Genomic DNA, 19477 nt, shown 5'->3' with positions numbered 1-19477 from the left:
AGGATGTCAGAGGGCCAACCTACCCTGGCAAAAATGTCTGTTAATGCCTGGCACACTCTTTTAGCCCTGGTGTTGCTTAAGGGTACTGCTTCCGGCCATCGGGTAGCAAAATCCATGAAAGTCAGTACGTACTGCTTTCCTCTGGGTGTCTTCTTTGGGAAAGGACCCAGAATATCCACAGCTACGCGCTGAAAAGGGGCCTCAATTATGGGTAGTGGCTGGAGAGGGGCTTTAACCTGGTCTTGGGGCTTTCCCACTCGTTGGCACACCTCACAAGACCGGACATAATTAGCAACGTCCTTGCCCATTCCCTCCCAGTGGAAGGACTTCCCCAACCGGTCCTTGGTTCTGTTCACCCCAGAATGGCCACTGGGATGATCATGGGCTAAGCTCAAGAGCTTTACCCGATACTTAGTGGGAACTACCAACTGTCTTTGAGGATGCCAGTCTTCCTGGTGCCCACCAGAAAGAGTCTCCTTGTATAAAAGTCCTTGTTCTACAACAAACCGGGATCGGTTAGAAGAGCTGAGAGGCGGTGGGGTGCTCCGCGCCGCCGCCCAAGCTTTCTGAAGGCTGTCATCTGCTTCCTGCTCGACCTGGAACTGTTCCCTTGATGCTGGAGACATCAGTTCCTCCCTGGACTGTGGACTGGGGCTTGGTCCCTCTGGAAGCGATGCAGGTGCTGGGGCTGTTTCCATTGACTGTGAACCGCTGTCCGCTGGTGCACTATGTGGTATCTCAGGCTCTGGCTGAGCCTCTTGGGTAGGGTTATCTGCTGCTTCTGCCAGTTCAGGCTCGCTGGTGCCCTCTGGCGTTGGAGTTGTAGACGGGTTTGCAAGCGCTGGACTCAGGGCTGGCAATGGTTCTGGTGCTGGTTGCGTTGCCAGTTTCGGTTCTGGGACTGGCTTTGGCTGGGTCTCTGGGATTGGATCCACTACGGCTGTTGCAGTCGTTGGCAGAGGATCCAGTTCCACCACCTTTGTCTGGGTCTCCGGTAACACAGACGGGGCCCTGGTGGACGGCTCAGGAACAGGGATGGGGGTGAAAGCTTGCTTAGCCTGGCTGCGGGTGACTATTCCCACCCTCTTGGCTACCTTCACATGGTTGGCCAAATCTTCCCCCAGCAGCATGGGAATGGGATAATTGTCATAGACTGCAAAAGTCCACATTCCTGACCAGCCCTTGTACTGGACATGCAACGTGGCTGTAGGCAAGGTTACAGATTGTGACACGAAGGGTTGAATTGTCACTGTAGCCTCTGGGTTGATGAGTTTGGGGTCCACTAGGGATTGGTGGATAGTTGACACTTGAGCCCCAGTGTCCCTCCAAGCGGTAACCTTCCTTCCGCCCACTCTCAAGGTTTCCCTTCGCTCCGAGGGTATGAGAGAGGCATCTGGGTTTGGGGATCTTTGGTGTGATTGGGGTGTAATGAACTGTAATCGGTTGGGGTTCTTGGGGCAGTGAGCCTTTATATGTCCCAGTCCATTACATTTAAAACATCGCCTTGCTAAGGTATCACCGGGACGAGGTTGGTTGGTGGAGACTGGTGTGGTGGGGTGAGAAGGCGTCTGGGGTTTCCCTTGGGATGTGGGTGGGGCCTTGGGTTGTCCCCGGTGGTAAGGTTTTGTTTCGGCTTGCCCCTTCTGATATTCGCTCCAACTGCTACTAGTTTTTTTTCTTTTCTGCCACCTCCACCCATTGGGCTCCAATCTCCCCCGCCTCAGTTACAGTTTTGGGCTTCCTATCTAGGATGTACCTTTCTATTTCCTCAGGAACACCCTCTAAAAACTGCTCCATTTTTACTAGGGAAAGCAGATCTTCCAGAGATTTAACATTTGCTCCTGATACCCAGGCATCACAATTTTTGTCAATGTGGTAGGCATGACGGGTAAATGACACATCGGGTTTCCACTTTAGGGCTCTGAACCGCCGACGGGCATGCTCGGGTGTTAGCCCCATTCTGAGTCTGGCCTTGTTTTTAAAAAGTTCATAACTGTTCATGTGTTCCTTAGGCATTTCAGCCGCCACCTCTGCTAAGGGTCCACTGAGCTGCGGCCTCAGCTCTACCATGTACTGGTCTGTAGCGATGCTGTATCCAAGGCAGGCCCTTTCAAAATTTTCTAAGAAGGCCTCAGTATCATCGCCTGCCTTGTAGGTGGGGAATCTTCTGGGATGGGAAGTGGTACCTGGAGGGGGGTTGTTAGCATTGGCTGGTGCATCCTGCTTAGCCTTTGCTACTTCCAGTTCATGCTTCCTTTCTTTTTCTCTCTCCTCCATCTCTTTTTCTTTCAGCTCCATCTCTCTCTTGTGGGCCTCCTCTTTGGCTTTTTCTTCTCTTTCTCTCTGCTCTGTCTCGAGTTTTGTTAATTGAAGCAGTCTCTGATGTTTTCTTTCATTTTCTTCTGCTTCTAGTTTGGCCAGTTCTATTTTGTTAGCTACTTCTTTGGTAGTCATTTTCCTGTTTTCTTGTGCTGGGTAACCCCCTTTGCAGTTGACAAACTGGGAAGCTCTCAGCTCTGGCTGCTGCAGAGTTAACAGTAACTTTCTAACTAGCTACTCCCGAGGATGTAAAAAAAAGAAAAAAAAAACAATTCAGCTTGTAAATACCTTTTACCAGTCATTTGCTAATTGAACCCTTCTCTTAAGAAAGGACCTGTAAAAAAAACTTAACACCTCTGCCTTCAGGCAAGGGAGATAAGATATGCATCTATCTACTTCCAGCTCGGCTTTCCAAGCAGCTAGAAGGAAAAAAAAAATCTCACTGGCTTTTGGGTTTAAAATGATCCCACCGCTATTCACCATGTCAGGACTGAGATCCCCACTTTGAACTTTAGGGTACAAATGTAGGGGCCTGCGTGAAAAACTTCTAAGCTTAACTACCAGCTTAGCTCTGGTTCGGCTGCCACCATCAATGGATTCCCTCCCTGGGAAGCCTTGAAAAACCCTCACCAAATCCCTGGTGAAAACAAATCCAAAACCCCTTGGATCTTAAAACAAGGAGAAATTAACCATTCCCCTCCTTCCTCCCACCAACTCCTGGTGAATCAGTTCCAACCCCCCCCCTGGGATCTACAACAGGGAGAAATTAACCATCCCCCCTCCTTCCTCCCACCAACTCCTGGTGAATCAAGATCCAAAACCCCTTTGGATCTAAAACAAGGAAAAATCAATCAGGTTCTTAAAAAGAAGGTTTTTAATTAAAGAAAAAGGTAAAAATCATCTCTGTAAAATCAGTATGGAAATAACCTTACAGGGTAATCAAACTTAAAGAGCTCAGAGGACTCCCCTCTAGTCTCAGGTTCAAAGTACAGCAAACAAAGATAAACACTCTGGTAAAAGGTACATTTACAAGTTGAGAAAAACAAAGGAAAACTAACACGCCTTGCCTGGCTATTTACTTACAAGTTTGAAATAGGAGAGGCTTGTTTAGAAAGATGTGGAGAACCTGGATTGATGTCTGGTCCCTCTCAGTCCCCGAGAACGAACACACTCCCAAACAAAGAACACAAACAAAAGCCTTCCCCCCCCAAGATTTGAAAGTATCTTTTCCCCTTATTGGTCCTTTAGGTCAGATGCCAGCCAGGTTATCTGAGCTTCTTAACCCTTTACAGGGAAAAGGATTTTGGAGTCTCTGGCCAGGAGGGATTTATAGTACTGTACACAGGACAGCTATTACCCTTCCCTTTATAGTTATGACAGATGCCTTAATTTGGCTCAGGTTATCTCTAACTTTTCCCAGCTCCAATTGACAACCCTCCAGTTGCCTTTCCTGGAATAACACCAACCTCAAAAGATTGTCATTTCCATAATGCCTGGCTGACTGCCGCCTTTATAGCATCTTTCTTTGGTTTCAACTTCATATACACTTCAAACCCCTTACAAGAAGATTCAGGTGCCTCCTTTCCCTGGAATGCATCCTGTTCCCATGGGCACGGACCTCGTTCTACCTATTTAGCAAAGAGGGTGGGCTTCTCATCTAGCCCCCATCCCTAGGGGTCCTCTTCCTTGTTGTCTGGGGATGGCCATTCTGCCACTTGGTTGCTAACTTTGGTAAGGCACAAGGACATCAGTGTTGTATCCTACTGTGATTTACTGTGTTAGGCTCGATTGATTTGGTCCAAAGGACCTTAGGGTGCCCACATCTCCACCAATTCAATCACCCGCACGATTTGGGGCCTCCACCCTCCTTCCCAGGGCCCAGTTACCTTCTACAGGTTAACAGTACCTTGGCCCAGTGAAGGAGCCTTTATCACACAGTAAACATACTTAAACATATACATGTATTTATTAGCAATTAATAATCAATCAACAGAATTCACATGCCAAGCATCTAATGCTCACCACTCCCAATAAAGCAGATGGACATCTCCCAGTGGCCAGTCAGGACCCAATCATTTCCGGGGCTCCAGTTCTACACAGTCTAGTCGTGCCGGGGTTAAAAATCCTAGCAGCTTTGGTCTTGACTCAACGAGCTTGTTTCTGACCCTCATATAGTTAAAAGAGGATTTCTCTTAACCAATTAATTTTCTTAAAACGCAGCTATGAAAAAAACACACTAACCAATCATTTTCACTGTAGAGAGGTTCACATGCCTAAGACCACCAACTCATTAGCTATTGTATTTTTCAAAGCTAGTAAAAACTTCAAGGTCTACTTATCTTTATGCTCCACTAGTGGGATACACTTGCATCAACAACACCTCATACTTTTTATTACCAGTAAGAAACTGCAAAAATTCAAGGTTAGCTTGTCCATTCTCTTCCAGTGCTCATGACTTTGTGAATATATACCTGTCCCTGTTAGTAATGCTGCAGCTGATACTTTTCTCTTTGCCTGCCTCCATCAAGCTCTAGTTCTCCTGACCCTGTAGTTTGTTTCCAACTTAAGGTGGCTGAGCATCCAAGATGACTCTAAGTCCATACACAAGATGGCTGAAAGTCATGTCAAGTCCAGGCCTCTTGTTACATGAGTAAATATATGGTGCCATGTTAAGTATGGAAGTAGCACTACTAGATCACTGTTACTGAGACTATTTACTCCAAACTCAGTTTTTTGGAATCTAAATATTTAGGCAGAAAGATATTAAATCTGAATTATTTGATTTTTATATCTATTTTTAAATGTTTAAGTAGTTTAAGTTTATTTTTATTTATTTTTTTGAAATAGCAAACCTAAATCTCCCTTGCTGCAAACTAAGCAGATTATTTCTTGTTCTAGCCTTGGTGGACATGGAGAACAATTGATCATCGTCCCCTTTATAACAGCCTTTTACATAGTTGAAGACTGTTCTCAGGTCCCCCGTCAGTCTTCTCTTCTCTAGACTAAACTTGCCCAGTTTTTCAACTTTTACTCAAAGGTCATGTTTTCTAAATTCTACTTTGTTTCCTATCTCAATTTTTGATCCATTACCATACTTTAACAACAAGGAGTCTGGTGGCACCTTAAAGTCTAACAGATTTATTTGGGCATAAGCTTTCATGAGTAAAAACCTCACTTCTTCAGATGCACAGAGTAAAAGTTACAGATGCAGGCATTCTATACTGACACATGGAGAGCAGGGAGTTACTTCGCAAGTGGAGAACCAGTGTTGACTGGGCCAATTCAATCAGGGTGGATGTAGTCCACTCCCAATAATAGATGAGGAGGTGTCAATTCCAGGAGAGGAAAAGCTGCTTCTGTAATGAGCCAGCCACTCCCCGTCCCTATTCAAGCCCAGATTAATGGTGTTAAATTTGCAAATGAATTTTAGTTCTGCTGTTTCTCTTTGAAGTCTGTTTTTGAAGTTTTTTTGTTCAATGATAGTGACTTTTAAATCCGTAATAGAATGACTAGGGAGATTGAAGTGTTCACTTACTGGCTTTTGTATGTTACCATTCCTGATGTCTGATTTGTGTCCATTTATTCTTTTGCAGAGGGACTGTCCGGTTTGGCCAATGTACATGGCAGAGGGGCATTGCTGGCACATGATGGCATATATAACATTAGTAGATGTGCAGTTGAATGAGCCCTTGATGGTGTGGCTGATGTGGTTGGGTCCTCTGATGGTGTTGCCAGAGTAGATATGGGGACAGAGTAGGCAACAAGGTTTGCTACAGGGATTGGTTCTTGGGTTGGTGTTTCTGTGGTGTGGTGTGTAGTTGCTGGTGAGTATTTGCTTCAGATTGGGGGGTTGTCTGTAAGCAAGGACTGGCCTGCCTCCCAAGGTCTGTGAGAGTGAGGGATCATTTTCCAGGGTAGGTTGTAGATCGTGGATAATGTGCTGGAGAGGTTTTAGCTGGGGGCTGTATGTGATGGCCAGTGGTGTTCTGTTATTGTCCTTGTTGGGCCTGTCCTGTAGTAGGTGATTTCTGGGTACCCGTCTTGCTCTGTCAATCTGTTTCCTCACTTCCCCAGGTGGGTATTATAGTTTTACGAATGCTTGATAAAGATCTTGTAGGTGTTTGTCTCTGTCTGAGGGGTTGGAGCAAATTCGGTTGTATCTTAGGGCTTGGCTGTAGACAATGGATCGTGTGATGTGTCTTGGATGGAAGCTGGAGGAATGTAGGTACATATAGCGGTCAGTAGGTTTCAGTATATAATGCCTGCATTTGTAACTTTCACTCTATGCATCTGAAGAAGTGAGGTTTTTACCCACGAAAGCTTATGCGCAAATAAATCTGTTAGTCTTTAAGGTGCCACCAGACTCCTTGTTGTTTTTGTAGATAGAGACTAACACGCCTACCCCCTGATACTTGATACCATACTTTGTCTCACACCCCATGACTACTTAACTTATTTAGTTCTTATGAGAGGCCTTGTCAAAGGCCTTTTTGAAGGTCTAAATAAATTATAGAGACAAGATGGGTGAAGCATCTTTTATTGGACCAACTTCTGTGGTGAAAGAGACAGGCTTTTGTGTTTACATAGAGCTCTTCTTCAGGTCTGGGAAAGGTACTGAGGCCTTGGCTACACTTGTGAGTTACAGCGCAATAAAGCCTCCCAGAGCGCTGTACCTCACTCCCCGTCCACACTGGCAAGGCACGTACAGCGCTGTATCTCCATGGCTACAGCACTGCTAGTACTCCACCTCCCCAAGAAGAATAATGTTTGCTGCCCGTTGGCTACAACTCCCGGGTGTCAGTGTGAACGAGGAGTTAACTTGCTGCGCTGTGATAATGGCCACTTGTCTCATTGTTGTGATCTGCTGCAGGAATGCGGAAGTGCCCTTTCAAAGCTCTTGTTTCAGAGAGAAAAAGCAAACATTTTGCTGTTTGCTTTGAGTGAGTGAGTGAGAAGTAGGGGGGTCTGAACTCACAAGCTAGGATGCTGACACACTCAGCACCCCAAAAACCCACACACTCTCCCTCCACACTCCCTGTCACACTCCATCCCACCCCACCCTTTTGAAAAGCACGTTGCAACCACATGAATGCTGGGATAGCTGCCCATAATGCACTGCTCCCAATGCGGCCACGACAGTGCGCTGGCAGCTGTCAGTGTGGACAGACTGCAGCGCTTTCCCTACTCAGCTGTACGAAGGTGGGTTTAACTCACAGCGCTGTACAGCTGCAAGTGTAGCCCTACCCTGAGGCCTTGGCTACACTGGCGCTGTACAGCATTGCAATTTGCTGCGCTCAGGGGTGTGAAAACGCCGCCCCCCCCCCAAGCGCAGCGAGTGCAGCGCTGTAAAGCGCCCGTGTAATCAGCGCCTGCAGCACTGCAAGCTACTCCCCTCGGAGAGGTGAAGTACATACAGCGCTGCGAGAGAGCTCTCTCTCACAGCGCTGTGAATTCCCAAGTGTAGGCAAGGCCTCAGTGTCACAGCTAAATGCATGGTGGAACAGATAAAGAGTAAACACTGTTGCACGAGATCATTCAAGGTCAAGTGGGCAGTTAACACTTCTACATCCATAGGACAAAGGAGGGTTAGTGAGTTACAGATAGTTGTAATGATCCATAAATCCAGTGTCTTTATTAAGTCCGTGATTTTTGGTGTCTAACAGAGTTATGAATTTCAGTTTCCAGGCTCTCTCTCAGTTCAAAAGCCTGTCTCTTTCACCAACAGAAGTTGGTCCAATAAAAAGTATTACCCTCATCCACCTTCTCTCTCTAATATCCTGGGACCAACACAGCTACAACACTGCAAAAATAAATAAATTATGTCAGCTGCTTCTCCTTTATCCACAAATCTTGGAATATGGGGAAATCCCAGAGGACTGGGAGACAGCTAATGTGCCAATATTTTTTAAAGGATAAATGCGATGACCTAAGTAATGATAAGCCCGTTAACCAGGCATTGATCCTCCAGGCAAAATAATGGAATAGTTTTTGAGACTTAATACGGAACTACAGAAGAGTAATAAAATGAATTCCTATTGACATGGTTTTATGGCAAATAGGTCACATCAAAGAAACTTGATACCAGGGGAAGAAAATCTGAAATAATTGCTCGTAAAGTCTTCAGAGATAAAAAAAAAAAACAAAAAAAACCCTGATGGAGTGGTAAATGACAGCTTAATTGCACAAAGTGATCTGGATGGCTTGATAAAGTGCATGCAATCAAAACTGTTTTAATAAGTTCACAGGCAAGATCATAATTGAAGAACAAAGAATGTAGGTTGTACTTACAGGATGGGTGGCCTGTATTTTGGAAAGTAATGATTCTGAGAAGGAATTCGGGGGTTATGATAGATAACCAACTGAACATGAGCTATCAGTTTATAATCCGGGGAATGTTGAGTAGATGTGAGGAGGTGATATTGCCTCTGTATATGACATTACTGAGACCATTACTGGATCCTGTGTCCAGTTCTGGTATCCACACTTCAAAAAAGATATTTAAAAATTGAAAGAGTTCAGAAGAGCTATAAGAATCATTTGAGGTCTTGAAAACCTTTCTTTTATAGTGAGAGACTGAAGAATCTGTCTGTTTATTTTATCTAGGAGAATAGCAAGAGGCAACTTGAACACAATCTATAATAAGTACTCACATGGGGAGATTTCTGATAGCAAGGGGTTCTTTACGAAAAAACGACCAAAGGCATTGGAATGTTTAATAAGGTGTACATTTTTAAATGTTTGGGTTATTAGCCATTGGAACACCTTACCAAAACTTGTGGTGGATTCTCCTTTTGAAATTTTTGAATCTATATTGTGGATGTCTTCCGAAAAGATTCTCTAGCCCAACCACAAGTTACTGCAGTCGTCGCCGCCGGAGTTTTTGGGCGACATTCTATGGCCCCACTTATGCAGGAGGTCATTCTAGATGATCATAATGATTGAATCCATTCTGGAATTAAAATGTATTAATCTAGATTTTTTTTTTCTTTCCATTTGACCAAGATGACCTTGCACAGTATTATTTGGGGATTTACACACACATGTTTACAGTGCATGTTATAACAAAGTGTAAAAGCTACCTCTTTGGTGTTTACAGCTACTTCTGTCTCTAGCCAGACACCCAGTTTTCTTCCATGTGTTAGAAGGGTTGTGGCAGGTACATTTCAGTGGCACACATGTGGTGACATTGCCTCCTAGTGCAATCACATTGCTCTGCTGTCAAGAGGCGTATAAAAGAGCATGTCCTGAAAAACTATTACCAGAACTTTACGATCGCAAAGATATGCGCTCAGATGTTAAAAATGCCAGAATAAAGGTTGTCAGTGCAACCTTAATTTGGCCCTCTGTGCATGTACATAGTGTGACAAAGTTCCTCCTCTGCCTTGGTGGGTTCTGCAATTTCTGGTGGATTTGCTAGCCTCAGAGGTTTTCGGCAGTCCTCAGTTTGGCTCCTTTTGTTAGTGGCACAAACCTGCTGTTCACTCGGCTAACCACATCACTGGCCAGCATGGGGAAAAGGAGAACAATCCCCCGCAGTCTCTGCTGACCCACCTAATGGATCGGGGGACAGGCCAGAGACCTTCCCCTCAGGTGGGACCCACAGTCCAGATCAACTCCTCTTATATCAAATAGGGAGTTGGGGAGATGGGGGGAACCCGGGCCCACCCTCTACTCCGGGTTCCAGCCCAGGGCCCTGTGGATTGCAGCTGTCTTTAGTGTCTCCTTTAATAGCTGCGTGACAGCTACAACTCCCTGGGCTACTTACCCATGGCGTCCTCACTATCGGACCTTCCTCCTGATGTCTGATAACGCTTGTACTTCTCAGTCCTCCAGCAGTACGCCTACTCACTCTCAGCTTTTTGCGTACCTCTTGCTCCCAGCTCCTCGCACACCCCTCACTGACTGCAGTGAGGTCCTTTTTAAACCAGGTGCCCTGATTAGCCTGCCTGTCTTAATGGATTCTAGCAGCTTCTTAATTGGCTCCAGATGTCCTAATTAGCCTGCCTGCCTTAATTGGTTCCAGCAAGTTCCTGATTGTTCTGGAACCGCCCCTGTTACCTTACCCAGGGAAAAGGGACCTGCTTAATCTGAGTCTTATATAGCTGCCTTCCATCACTCTCCTGTAGCCATCTGGCCTGATCCTGTCACAATAGATAATCTTATCCAACATCATGCACAAAATCTGTAGTAGAGCCAGGAATAAACCAGCTCTCCTGGGTCTCAGTTCAGTACCTTAAATATAAGAGAATATCCTATTTCTTCTTGCCACTTTGTGCCTCATTCAGTGTCCATCCTGTGTCCTTAATGGAGGGGGTCTGTAGAACAAATAGCATGTAAAATGTAATTAGAACTGTATCCTAAACTGCTTTATGGTATTGTACCCAAACATTGCTTTTCAATGGGGGATTCAACTTCCTTTATAGGAACAGACTCCTGAAACTCTTACCAGTCCACAAAAGGGGTCCATAGTCATGCAAACAGTCCCATTATCTTCAGTGGGATTGATCAAATGATTAAGGATTTACAGGATTAGGTTCCAAATTCGTAAATTATTCTAGATGAAACTGACAATGCCTGAGCTGTCAGATCAGAAGGAGCTTCATTCGAATAAACGTGGGCAGATGTGTGATAAGTCTTGGCTCCATTGCTAAGATGAGGAACATATTTTCAGCGAAGTTCTTGGCAGATTCCTGAGGCAGCTGGTTTAAGGCCATCAGTGTCTGGCATTATAATCTTCACTTATAGTTCTCTCTCACCCACAAAGCTGGAAAACGAGGCATTTGTTTTCTTTGTTTTGCTGCTCCAGTTCCAGTTAACAAAATGCATGTTAGACTTTGTTTAAGTTTGTTAGAATATGTATTGTGCTGTTAAAGCCATTTAAAGAATGAATGCCCTCTCTAGCCGCATTCTGCTCCTTTAAGGAGCAGAGCGCAGCCCCTCCCCCTTGGGGGGGGGGGGGCTAGCCCCAAGTCTTTCCGGTACCCCGTACCTGCTAAAAAGCTCTTGCCAGTACTGTGAACTGGCAGGTACCACCCTACTTGCACTCCTGCTTGCCACAGAATTGTACTCCAGAATCTGACCTTCCATTAAAAAAAAATCATGCTTGGCTGTGCAAATATCCTTGAAAACATGAACAGAGGACAACAGATGCAGTGAGTCGGCTGGAAACAATAGCTCTGAAAGGTGTGAGCTGCCCCATTCATCTCAGTCAGGACCTGTGGATTCCAATTCCGTAGTTGTAGAATTCGGCATTTTTTATAGTATTTTGCCATGGACTTCACTAACCTTTCATTTTCTCTGTGACCTGCTGCCCTGCAGCTACTCATTGCTGTCCAGCTTTCCCCAAAGGGGGAGCTAGTTGTATTCCAGTGCCTGCTTCTTGCACTGTTCCATGGACCCAGACAGCAGGGGGTCAAGAACATAGAGCTGAAAATCTGGCCTGCAGCCAGGAAGCAGAGGGAACTAGAAGTCCAGGATAGCGAGCTGGAAAGTAGTGTAGTGGCAAAGCCTGGGAGAAGTGGGGCAGGAAATGAGCCACTGAAACCAGCTGAATGCACCTTTCAGTGACTCCCAAGGGAGGAGGAAGTTTCTGAGCTGAGTCACCTAGATAGTGGAAGTGGCTTAATCGTTTTCACTGTAACTTGGAAAAAAATATGTCCAGGGCAGAGAGCAGACGTGGAAAATATCAGCCTGATGGCTTAAAGTTTGATAAACCTGTACACAACTGAAAGCAAGGGCTTATAATGGGAAATTTTAAGCAGCCTTAAGAGGGGGAGCTTGCAGTGTCTGTGTGTTAACAGACATCATAATTCCCCCACCCCCTATGTTTTTGGCCACTAAATGGCATCTAAAGGGAAAAAAAACAGCCTGCAAGTAAGTGGAACCTTGCAATTATTCTCTTTAGAAATGATCTTTGTGAATGTATTTGAAACATTGCAGTTATAAAGAAACTGTAATGCATATAGGTCTAATAGGTGTCTCTATTCTGTGAAGTATTTCCTCTTCAACCCTTACGTTATCAGTGGATCTCTAGATGAACTATTCTATCTGGTCCAGTCAATATTTGTATTGGGGTCCAATTGTTCATGGAGGATAGATCCATCAGTGGCTATTAGCCCCATGCTCTAGGTGTCCCTAAACATCTGCCTGCCAGAAGCTGGGACTGGATGATGGGATGGATCATTTGATATACTGCACTGTTTTGTCCCTCTGAAGCATCTGGAACCAGCCTCTGATGGAAGACAGGATACTGGACTTAGATGGACCTTTGGTCTGACCCCCAGTATGGCTGTTCTAATGTTCTTACATTAATTGCTGATTTATTGTGGGGTTTTCCTATCACTATCACTGTAATATGTATATTTATCCATAGACAAATTTTATAGTAACATTGACGTGTTTGTAGAATCATAGGAGATTAGGGTTTGAAGAGACCTCAGGAGGTCATCTAGTCCAACCCCCTGCTCAAAGCAGGACCAACCTCAACTAAACCATCCCAGGCAGGGCTTTGTGAAGCTGGGCCTTAAAAACCTCGAAGGATCGAGATTCCACCATCTCCTTAAGTAACCCATTCAAGTGCTTCCCTACCCTCCTAGTGAAACGGTTTTTCCTAATATCCAACCTAGACCTCCCCCACTGCAACTTGAGACCATTGCTTCTGGTTCTGTCATCTGCCACCACTGAGAACAGCCTAGCTCCATCCTCTTTGGAGCCCCCCCTTGTTCCTAGTGCATAGCATTAATGAAAATTATTGGAAAGGAAAAAGTATAGTTTTTAACAAAAATGTTATTCAACAAACTGATCTAATTTCTCTAGGCTTAATTTTTCTCCATTTTTTTTCCTTTAGGTGAGAGAATGTCAGAAAAATGAGTCTAACAATACTTCAGAGGATGAAAACGGCGAGAAGTCAGAGCACAATGCACAGCAAGCATTTGTATTTGGGCAAAACTTAAGAGACAGAGTTAAGGTATATATTTAATCAGAAAAAAAAAAGATTATGTGATTGAACTTAAATGAAAGTTGCTACTCCGGGTTAAAACTTTAAAATGAAAACATCCAGTATAAAAAGTTGGTTTCTGAGTCCTGGGAACAAAGCGATGGCTTGGGCTTAAAATGCCCAAAGTTCGTTCTCTTTTTGTGTGTGTGATGGAGTTTGTTTTTTAAAACTCCTATAATTCTGGTTTGTTGTTCTTTGAGTGCTAGCTCACGTTGATTCCAAGTAGGTGTGTGCGCACCGCATGCACAGTCGCCAGAAGATTTTCCCCTAGCGGTATATATCGGTCGGCTCTAGAGCCCCCTGGAGTCGCACCTTTCTGGCGCCGTATATAGAGTCCTGCCGGCCTCCGGCCTCTTCAGTTCCTTCTTACCACCTGTGATGGTTGGCTGGAATGTTGTTTCTCTCTTGCATCTGCAAGTGCTACCGTAGTGGTCTTACCGTTTTCTCCCTGTATATAGTTATACTAGTTTGTTAGTCAACCTGGGCATATATATTGTATATTTAGTTTAATGTAGTACTTTAGTGTAGTTAGGACCCGCTTATCAGGGTCACCCCCTTCTTTCCTGTCCTGGGACATGCCTCAGTATCCAGGGTTTAAACCATGCACGTCTTGCAATAAGCCTGTGCCCAACAGTGACCCTCACACTTCTTGCTTGAAGTGTCCGGGAGAATCCTATCAAAAGGAGCACTGCAAGATCTGCAGGGGATTTCATCCCAGAGCTCAAAAGGAGAGGGATCAAAGGCTGAAGTTCCCCCTGATGGAGACACCCTTCGCCCCCACTTGGAGCCAAGTTCAGCTGAACTGGCACCCAGCACGTCTGCAGCGGTGCAAAGTTGCACTGGCATTGACGAGGGAGACCTCTACACCAAAAAAGGACTATGTCTATAGACTCTCAGCACCGGCAGGGCTCTCTGGCACATAGAGGCTCTGCTCACGGCAGTGCACGGCACTGCTGCCAGTCACCGGTGCCACTCAAGAAGCAGAAGAAATCTGAATGGGGGGCACTCATCCACGCCAAGGCCAGCACTGCAAAAGGACTTGAGCGGAGTGTGACCCGCACCAGGCCGCTTACTCTACCCAGCACGGCACCAATGACTCCGGTCCCAGTGAGAGATCAGTCAAGGGCTAGGGAGGGATAGCTCAGTGGTTTGAGCACTGGCCTGTTAAACCCAGGGTTGTGAGCTCAATCCTTGAGGGGGCCACTTAGGGATCTGGGGCAAAATCAGTACTTGGTCCTGCTAGTGAAGGCAGGGGGCTGGACTCTATGACCTTTCAGGGTCCCTTCCAGTTCTAGGAGATAGGTATATCTCCATATATTATATTATATTATATTATATTTATTAAGTCCAGTGCCGATGGACTCCCGTCCTCGGGAGAGCTGCGGAGAGACACACTGGAGCTGCTCTCCAGGCTGAAACTTTTGAGGCAGCTAGGGAACTAATAGCCTTCACAGTATCGCCGTCTCCCACCAGGTGAGAGTGTGCACTGGGCCCGAAAGCACCGGCACTGCAAAGACTCCTGGAACCATCCTGAGGGAAGCCGGCTATGGTGCCGCATTGGTCTTCTTTGCCCCAGCACCACTCCCCGGTACCATCTGGGAGCAAGCCAGCTATGATGCTGCACTAGTCTTTACCCCGGCACTGTCAGGCACGAAAAGAGTCTTCCACATCGGACTCTGAGCCGGAATCCTATATTTCTAGGAGGAGCTGGCACAGGTCGGAGCATAGGCATTCAAGGACTGACATGGGTCAGTCTTTCCATCCTGTGCCTTGGCCCACGCAGTGGCCAGTACCAGCGCAATGGCCCTTTTGGAAACCATGGCGTTCCACCAAGCCCAGTGGTCGCATTCGAGGTGGTCTTTGTCCGTTGCCTCAGAGAGCAGAGCCCCCTTTTGCTCCCTTCGGTGCAGGACCAACCTCATGGCACCAAACTGGATGCTGTACTGGAGGAACCAGTACCATGTGACTCCCTTGGAACGGAAGGACAGGAGCAAGAGCCTTTTCCTTTCACCAGACGAAGCTGTGACAGGGACCTCCTCTACAACCATCCTTGATGACAGCAAGGTCCACTGACAATTTTTGAAGAGAATGGCCCAGAACCTGGGATTCCAAGTTGAAGACATTTCCAAGGCCTCAGAACCTATGGTGGACATCCTGCCCCCTTCAAGCCGATCCCGGGTTGACCTACCACTTATTAAGACCGTCCAAGACACAGCTAAAAATTGCAGACCCCAGCCTCTTTGGTCCCTACTGCAAAGAGGATGGAGCGAAAGTATTTCATCCTATCTAAGGGGTTTGAATACCTATATTCCCACCCACCACCAGGCTTCCTCCTGGTGGCAGCAGCAAATGAATAAGTGTCAAGGCCCAGGAGGCTAAGAAGTTGGACCTTTTCAGTAAAAAAGTATATTCTACTGGGGGCTTCAGATTTCCAACCATGAAGTGATCCTCAGCAGATATAGCCCCAACTCTTGGGGAGCCATGTCAGAGTTTATGGAGCTGCTGCCAACAGAGTGCAGGGCAGGTTTCTTGGCCTTGTGGAAGAGGGAAAATTGGTGGCCAAGGCCTCGTTACAGCAGCCCTGGATGTGGCCAATTCGGCGACTCATACCATGTCTTTGGCTGTAGCCATGAGGCAGAGCTCTTGACTCCAGGCCTCGGGACTCTCCGTATGAGGTCCAGCAGACCATATAGGACATCCCTTTCGGGGGATTATCCCCCTTTTCCAAGAAGACAGACTCGAGGCTCCACAGCCTAAAAGACTCCAGGGCCACCCTCAAGTCACTGGGGCTTCATACTCTGGCTCCACAAAAGAAACACTTTAGACCTTAACCCCTTCCTCACTTCTATCAATCTCAGCATAGGCAGGATTACATCAGAAAGAGGGGCAGAAACCATACAAGGAGGCCTTCCTTTACTCAGGGTCCCAGACCTGCAAAACATCCAGAACTTTTGAGGATGTGCCTGAGGACGATGCACCAGTTCAGGAACCGGATCTTTCTCCCCTGTGTTTCTTGGACCATTTATCCCACTTCTATCCTGCATGGGACCAGATTATGTCAGACTGCTGGGTGCTACGCACGATAGGACTGAGATATTCACTTCAGTTCAGTTCTCCACCTCCATCCCATTCTCCCTCCCTGTTCCTCTTCAGTGACCCTTCTCAAGATCAGCTTCTACCGCAAGAGGTGCAAGTGATCCTAAGAGTGGGAGCAGTAGAGAAGGTCCCTCAGGAGCTAAGGGGCAGAGGTTTCTACTCCAGCTATTTCCTAATCCTGAAAGCCAGCGGTGGTCTCAGACCTATCCTGGACCCGCGAAATCTTAACAGATTCATGAAGAAGTTGAGGATCTGTATGATCTCCTTGGGATCCATTATCCCTTCCCTGGATCCGGGGGACTGGTATGCCGCCCTCGATTTGAAGGACGCATACTTCCATGTATCTATCATCTCCAATCACAGAAGATTCGTCCGGGTTGTAGCGAACCATACCCACTACCAGTTCACAGTTCTCCCCTTTGGCTTGTTAATGGCCCCTCGCATGTTCACCAAGTGCATGGCAGTCGTCGCAGCCTTCCTGGGGAAGTGAGGGGTTCAGGAGTTTCCATACCTCGACAACTAGCTGATCAAGAGCTGCACCAGGGCTCAGGTAGATGCACACACAAACCTAATAAAGTAAATTTTTGACAGGTTAGGCCTGCTGGTAAATGCATAAAAGTCAGCCCTCACTCCCACTCAGAGTTCATGGGGCAGTTCTAGATTCAAGACAAGCCAGAGCATTCCTACCAGAGTCTTGTTTACAGGCTTTATGCTCCATCATAGAGGACCTCGGACGATACCCCACCACCAGGGCACAGAACTGCCTGAAGCTTCTGGGGCACATTGGCCGCATGTACATATGTAGTACAGCGTGCAAGGCTGCAGCTCAGGCCTCTCTGGTTCTGGCAGGTATCAGTGTATCACCCAAGCCAAAACTGCTTGGACAAGGTAGTTGCACTTCCCCCACTGGCTATCAAGACTCTCCTGTGGTTGGTCAATCCTCCAACGGTCTGGACAGAAGTGCCCTTCTCCAGACCTCAACCCTTGCTGACTCTATTTACAGATGCTTCAGTGATGGGGTGGGGAGCGCATCTAGGGAGGCTCTGGACTCAAGGCCTCTGGTCCCAAGCAGAGCTCTCGCTTCAGATCAATGGCAAAGAGCTAAGAGCAGTACGCCTGGCCTCCCAGACCTTCCAAGCCCACCTGGAAGGAAAATGTGTATTGGTCATGACGGACAATACAATAATGATATTTTATATAAACAGACAGCGTAGAGCATGCTCCTCTCCTCTATGCCAGGAAGCCCTCAAGCTGTGTGACTTCTGCATAACACACTCAGTACACCCAGACTGAAGAAGTGAGGTTCTGACCCATGAAAGCTTATGCTCCCAATACTTCTGTTCGTCTCAAAGGTGCCACAGGACCCTCTGTTGCTTTTTACAGATTCAGACTAACACGGCTACCCCTCTGATACTCAATACACCTAGAGCAGGCCTGCACAACTCGTAAAGCAGCAAGGGCCATATTACTCCAAAGAAAACAGCTGAGGGCCGAAACCCCCCGAGCGTCGCCAACGCTCCCCCCAGTGCCACCCAGCCCCCCGCGAAACACAACCCCCCCCCAGCGCCACCTGCCCCATGGAAACAACCCCCCAGCGCTGCCGAAACACATCCCCCCCCCTCCCACCCCCCGGTGCGCCACCTGCCCCGCGGAAACAAACCCTCCTTCCTCAGCGCCGCCCCACCGAAACAGCAGTATTGAACCTCGGTAATATGTTATAGCAGGCCCCTAAGGTAGTATAATTAAGGTAAAAGAAAAATGTCTTTTTGCTAGAAGTAGAATAAGATATTCCCCCCACTTTGTAATCAATTGCCCTGTGAATGAATGAGGAAGGCAGGCACCTCCAGACAGCTGCAACCTTTGGAGAAGGCAGGGCCGGCTCTAGGATTTTTGCTGACCCAAGCAAAAAAATTTTTGGCCGCCTCCCCTTTCTTTTTCGTGCCCTTCTGCCCCCGGCCCCACCCCAACTCCACCACTTCCCCAAATCCCCAGCACTGCCTCCTACCCCTGCGTGCCACATTTCTCCTCCCCCGCATTGCTTCCTGCGGGCCCCCTGTGTCCTCCCGCCCTAGCTCACCTCCGCTCCGCCTGCTTCCCCCGGGTGTGCCGCCGCTCTGCTTCTCCCCCCTCCCTCTCAGGCGAGGGAGGAGGGAGAAGCGGAGCAGCGGCGCGTTGAGGGGAGCAGGCAGAGTAGAGGAGAGCTGGGGGGGGGGTTGCAGGAAGTAATGGGGGGAGTAGAGGAACCGCTCCCCGCTCCGGCTCACCTCCACTCCACCACCACCGCCTCCCCCGAGCGCCCACCGCTCGGCTTCTCCTCCCTCCCAGCCTTGCTGTGCGAAATAGCGGTTTCACACGTGGCAAGCCTGGGAGGGAGGGGGGAGAAGCGAAGCAGCGGCAGCGTGCTCAGGGGAGCAGGCGGAGGCAGAGCAGAGGTGAGCTGGGGCGGCAAGGGCACTTTTTCCCCATGCCCCGGAGTCGGCACCTATGATGGCCGGCGCCAGAATGCCGCCCCTAGAAATGTGCCGCCCCAAGCACCTGCTTGTTTTGCTGGTGCCAGCCCTGGGAGAGGGGATGGGAGCCAGACCAGATCAGTAGAACAGGTCAGCCACCGACTCACCACTCGCCTCCTCAGCCCCCCTCGCCCGGCTCGCCTACTCACCCCCTGCCACTGCCTGCTCGCTTGCCTCCTCGGCGCCCCACCCTTCCGGCTCGCCGGTTCACCTGCCCCCCCGCCACTGCCCGCCCACTCGCCTCCTCAGCCCTCCACCCACCCGGCTCACCTACTCATTCCCCGCCACTGCCTGCCCGCTCGCCTACTCAGGCCCCCTCCCTCACCTGCCGCTTGCCTACTCACCCCCCCCCCCCCCCGCGGACCGCACAATGAGCCCATCTACTCAACCCCCGCGGGCCGCACCGTGAGCCCACGCGGGCCACATGCGGCCCCCGGGCCGCATGTTGTGCAGGCCTGACCTAGAGGCATCTTACCTTCTGGGATCCCTTCTGGTTAGATACGCCGGAGGGTAGGGATCAGATACAGAGGGACCTAGACAAATTAGAGGATTGGGC

The 19477-nt window shown here is 47.9% G+C and overlaps 1 protein-coding gene across 3 annotated transcripts in view; it reads left to right on the top strand.

The window, feature by feature from the left end:
- RANBP3 (RAN binding protein 3) overlaps positions 1-19477 on the top strand; it is a 199178-nt gene that overhangs the window by 124123 nt on the left and 55578 nt on the right. For all 3 annotated transcript variants that reach the window (XM_054013387.1, XM_054013389.1, XM_054013386.1), the window contains one exon: positions 13166-13285. In XM_054013387.1, the coding sequence (XP_053869362.1) occupies positions 13166-13285 (120 nt within the window). The remainder of the gene's footprint in view (positions 1-13165; positions 13286-19477) is intronic.

The sequence above is a fragment of the Malaclemys terrapin genome, chromosome 24, assembly GCF_027887155.1.
Source record: "Malaclemys terrapin pileata isolate rMalTer1 chromosome 24, rMalTer1.hap1, whole genome shotgun sequence".
Classification (NCBI taxonomy): Eukaryota; Metazoa; Chordata; order Testudines; family Emydidae; genus Malaclemys; species Malaclemys terrapin.
Note: the sequence above shows the minus strand (reverse complement) of the source record. Positions and strands in the feature narration are given on the sequence as shown.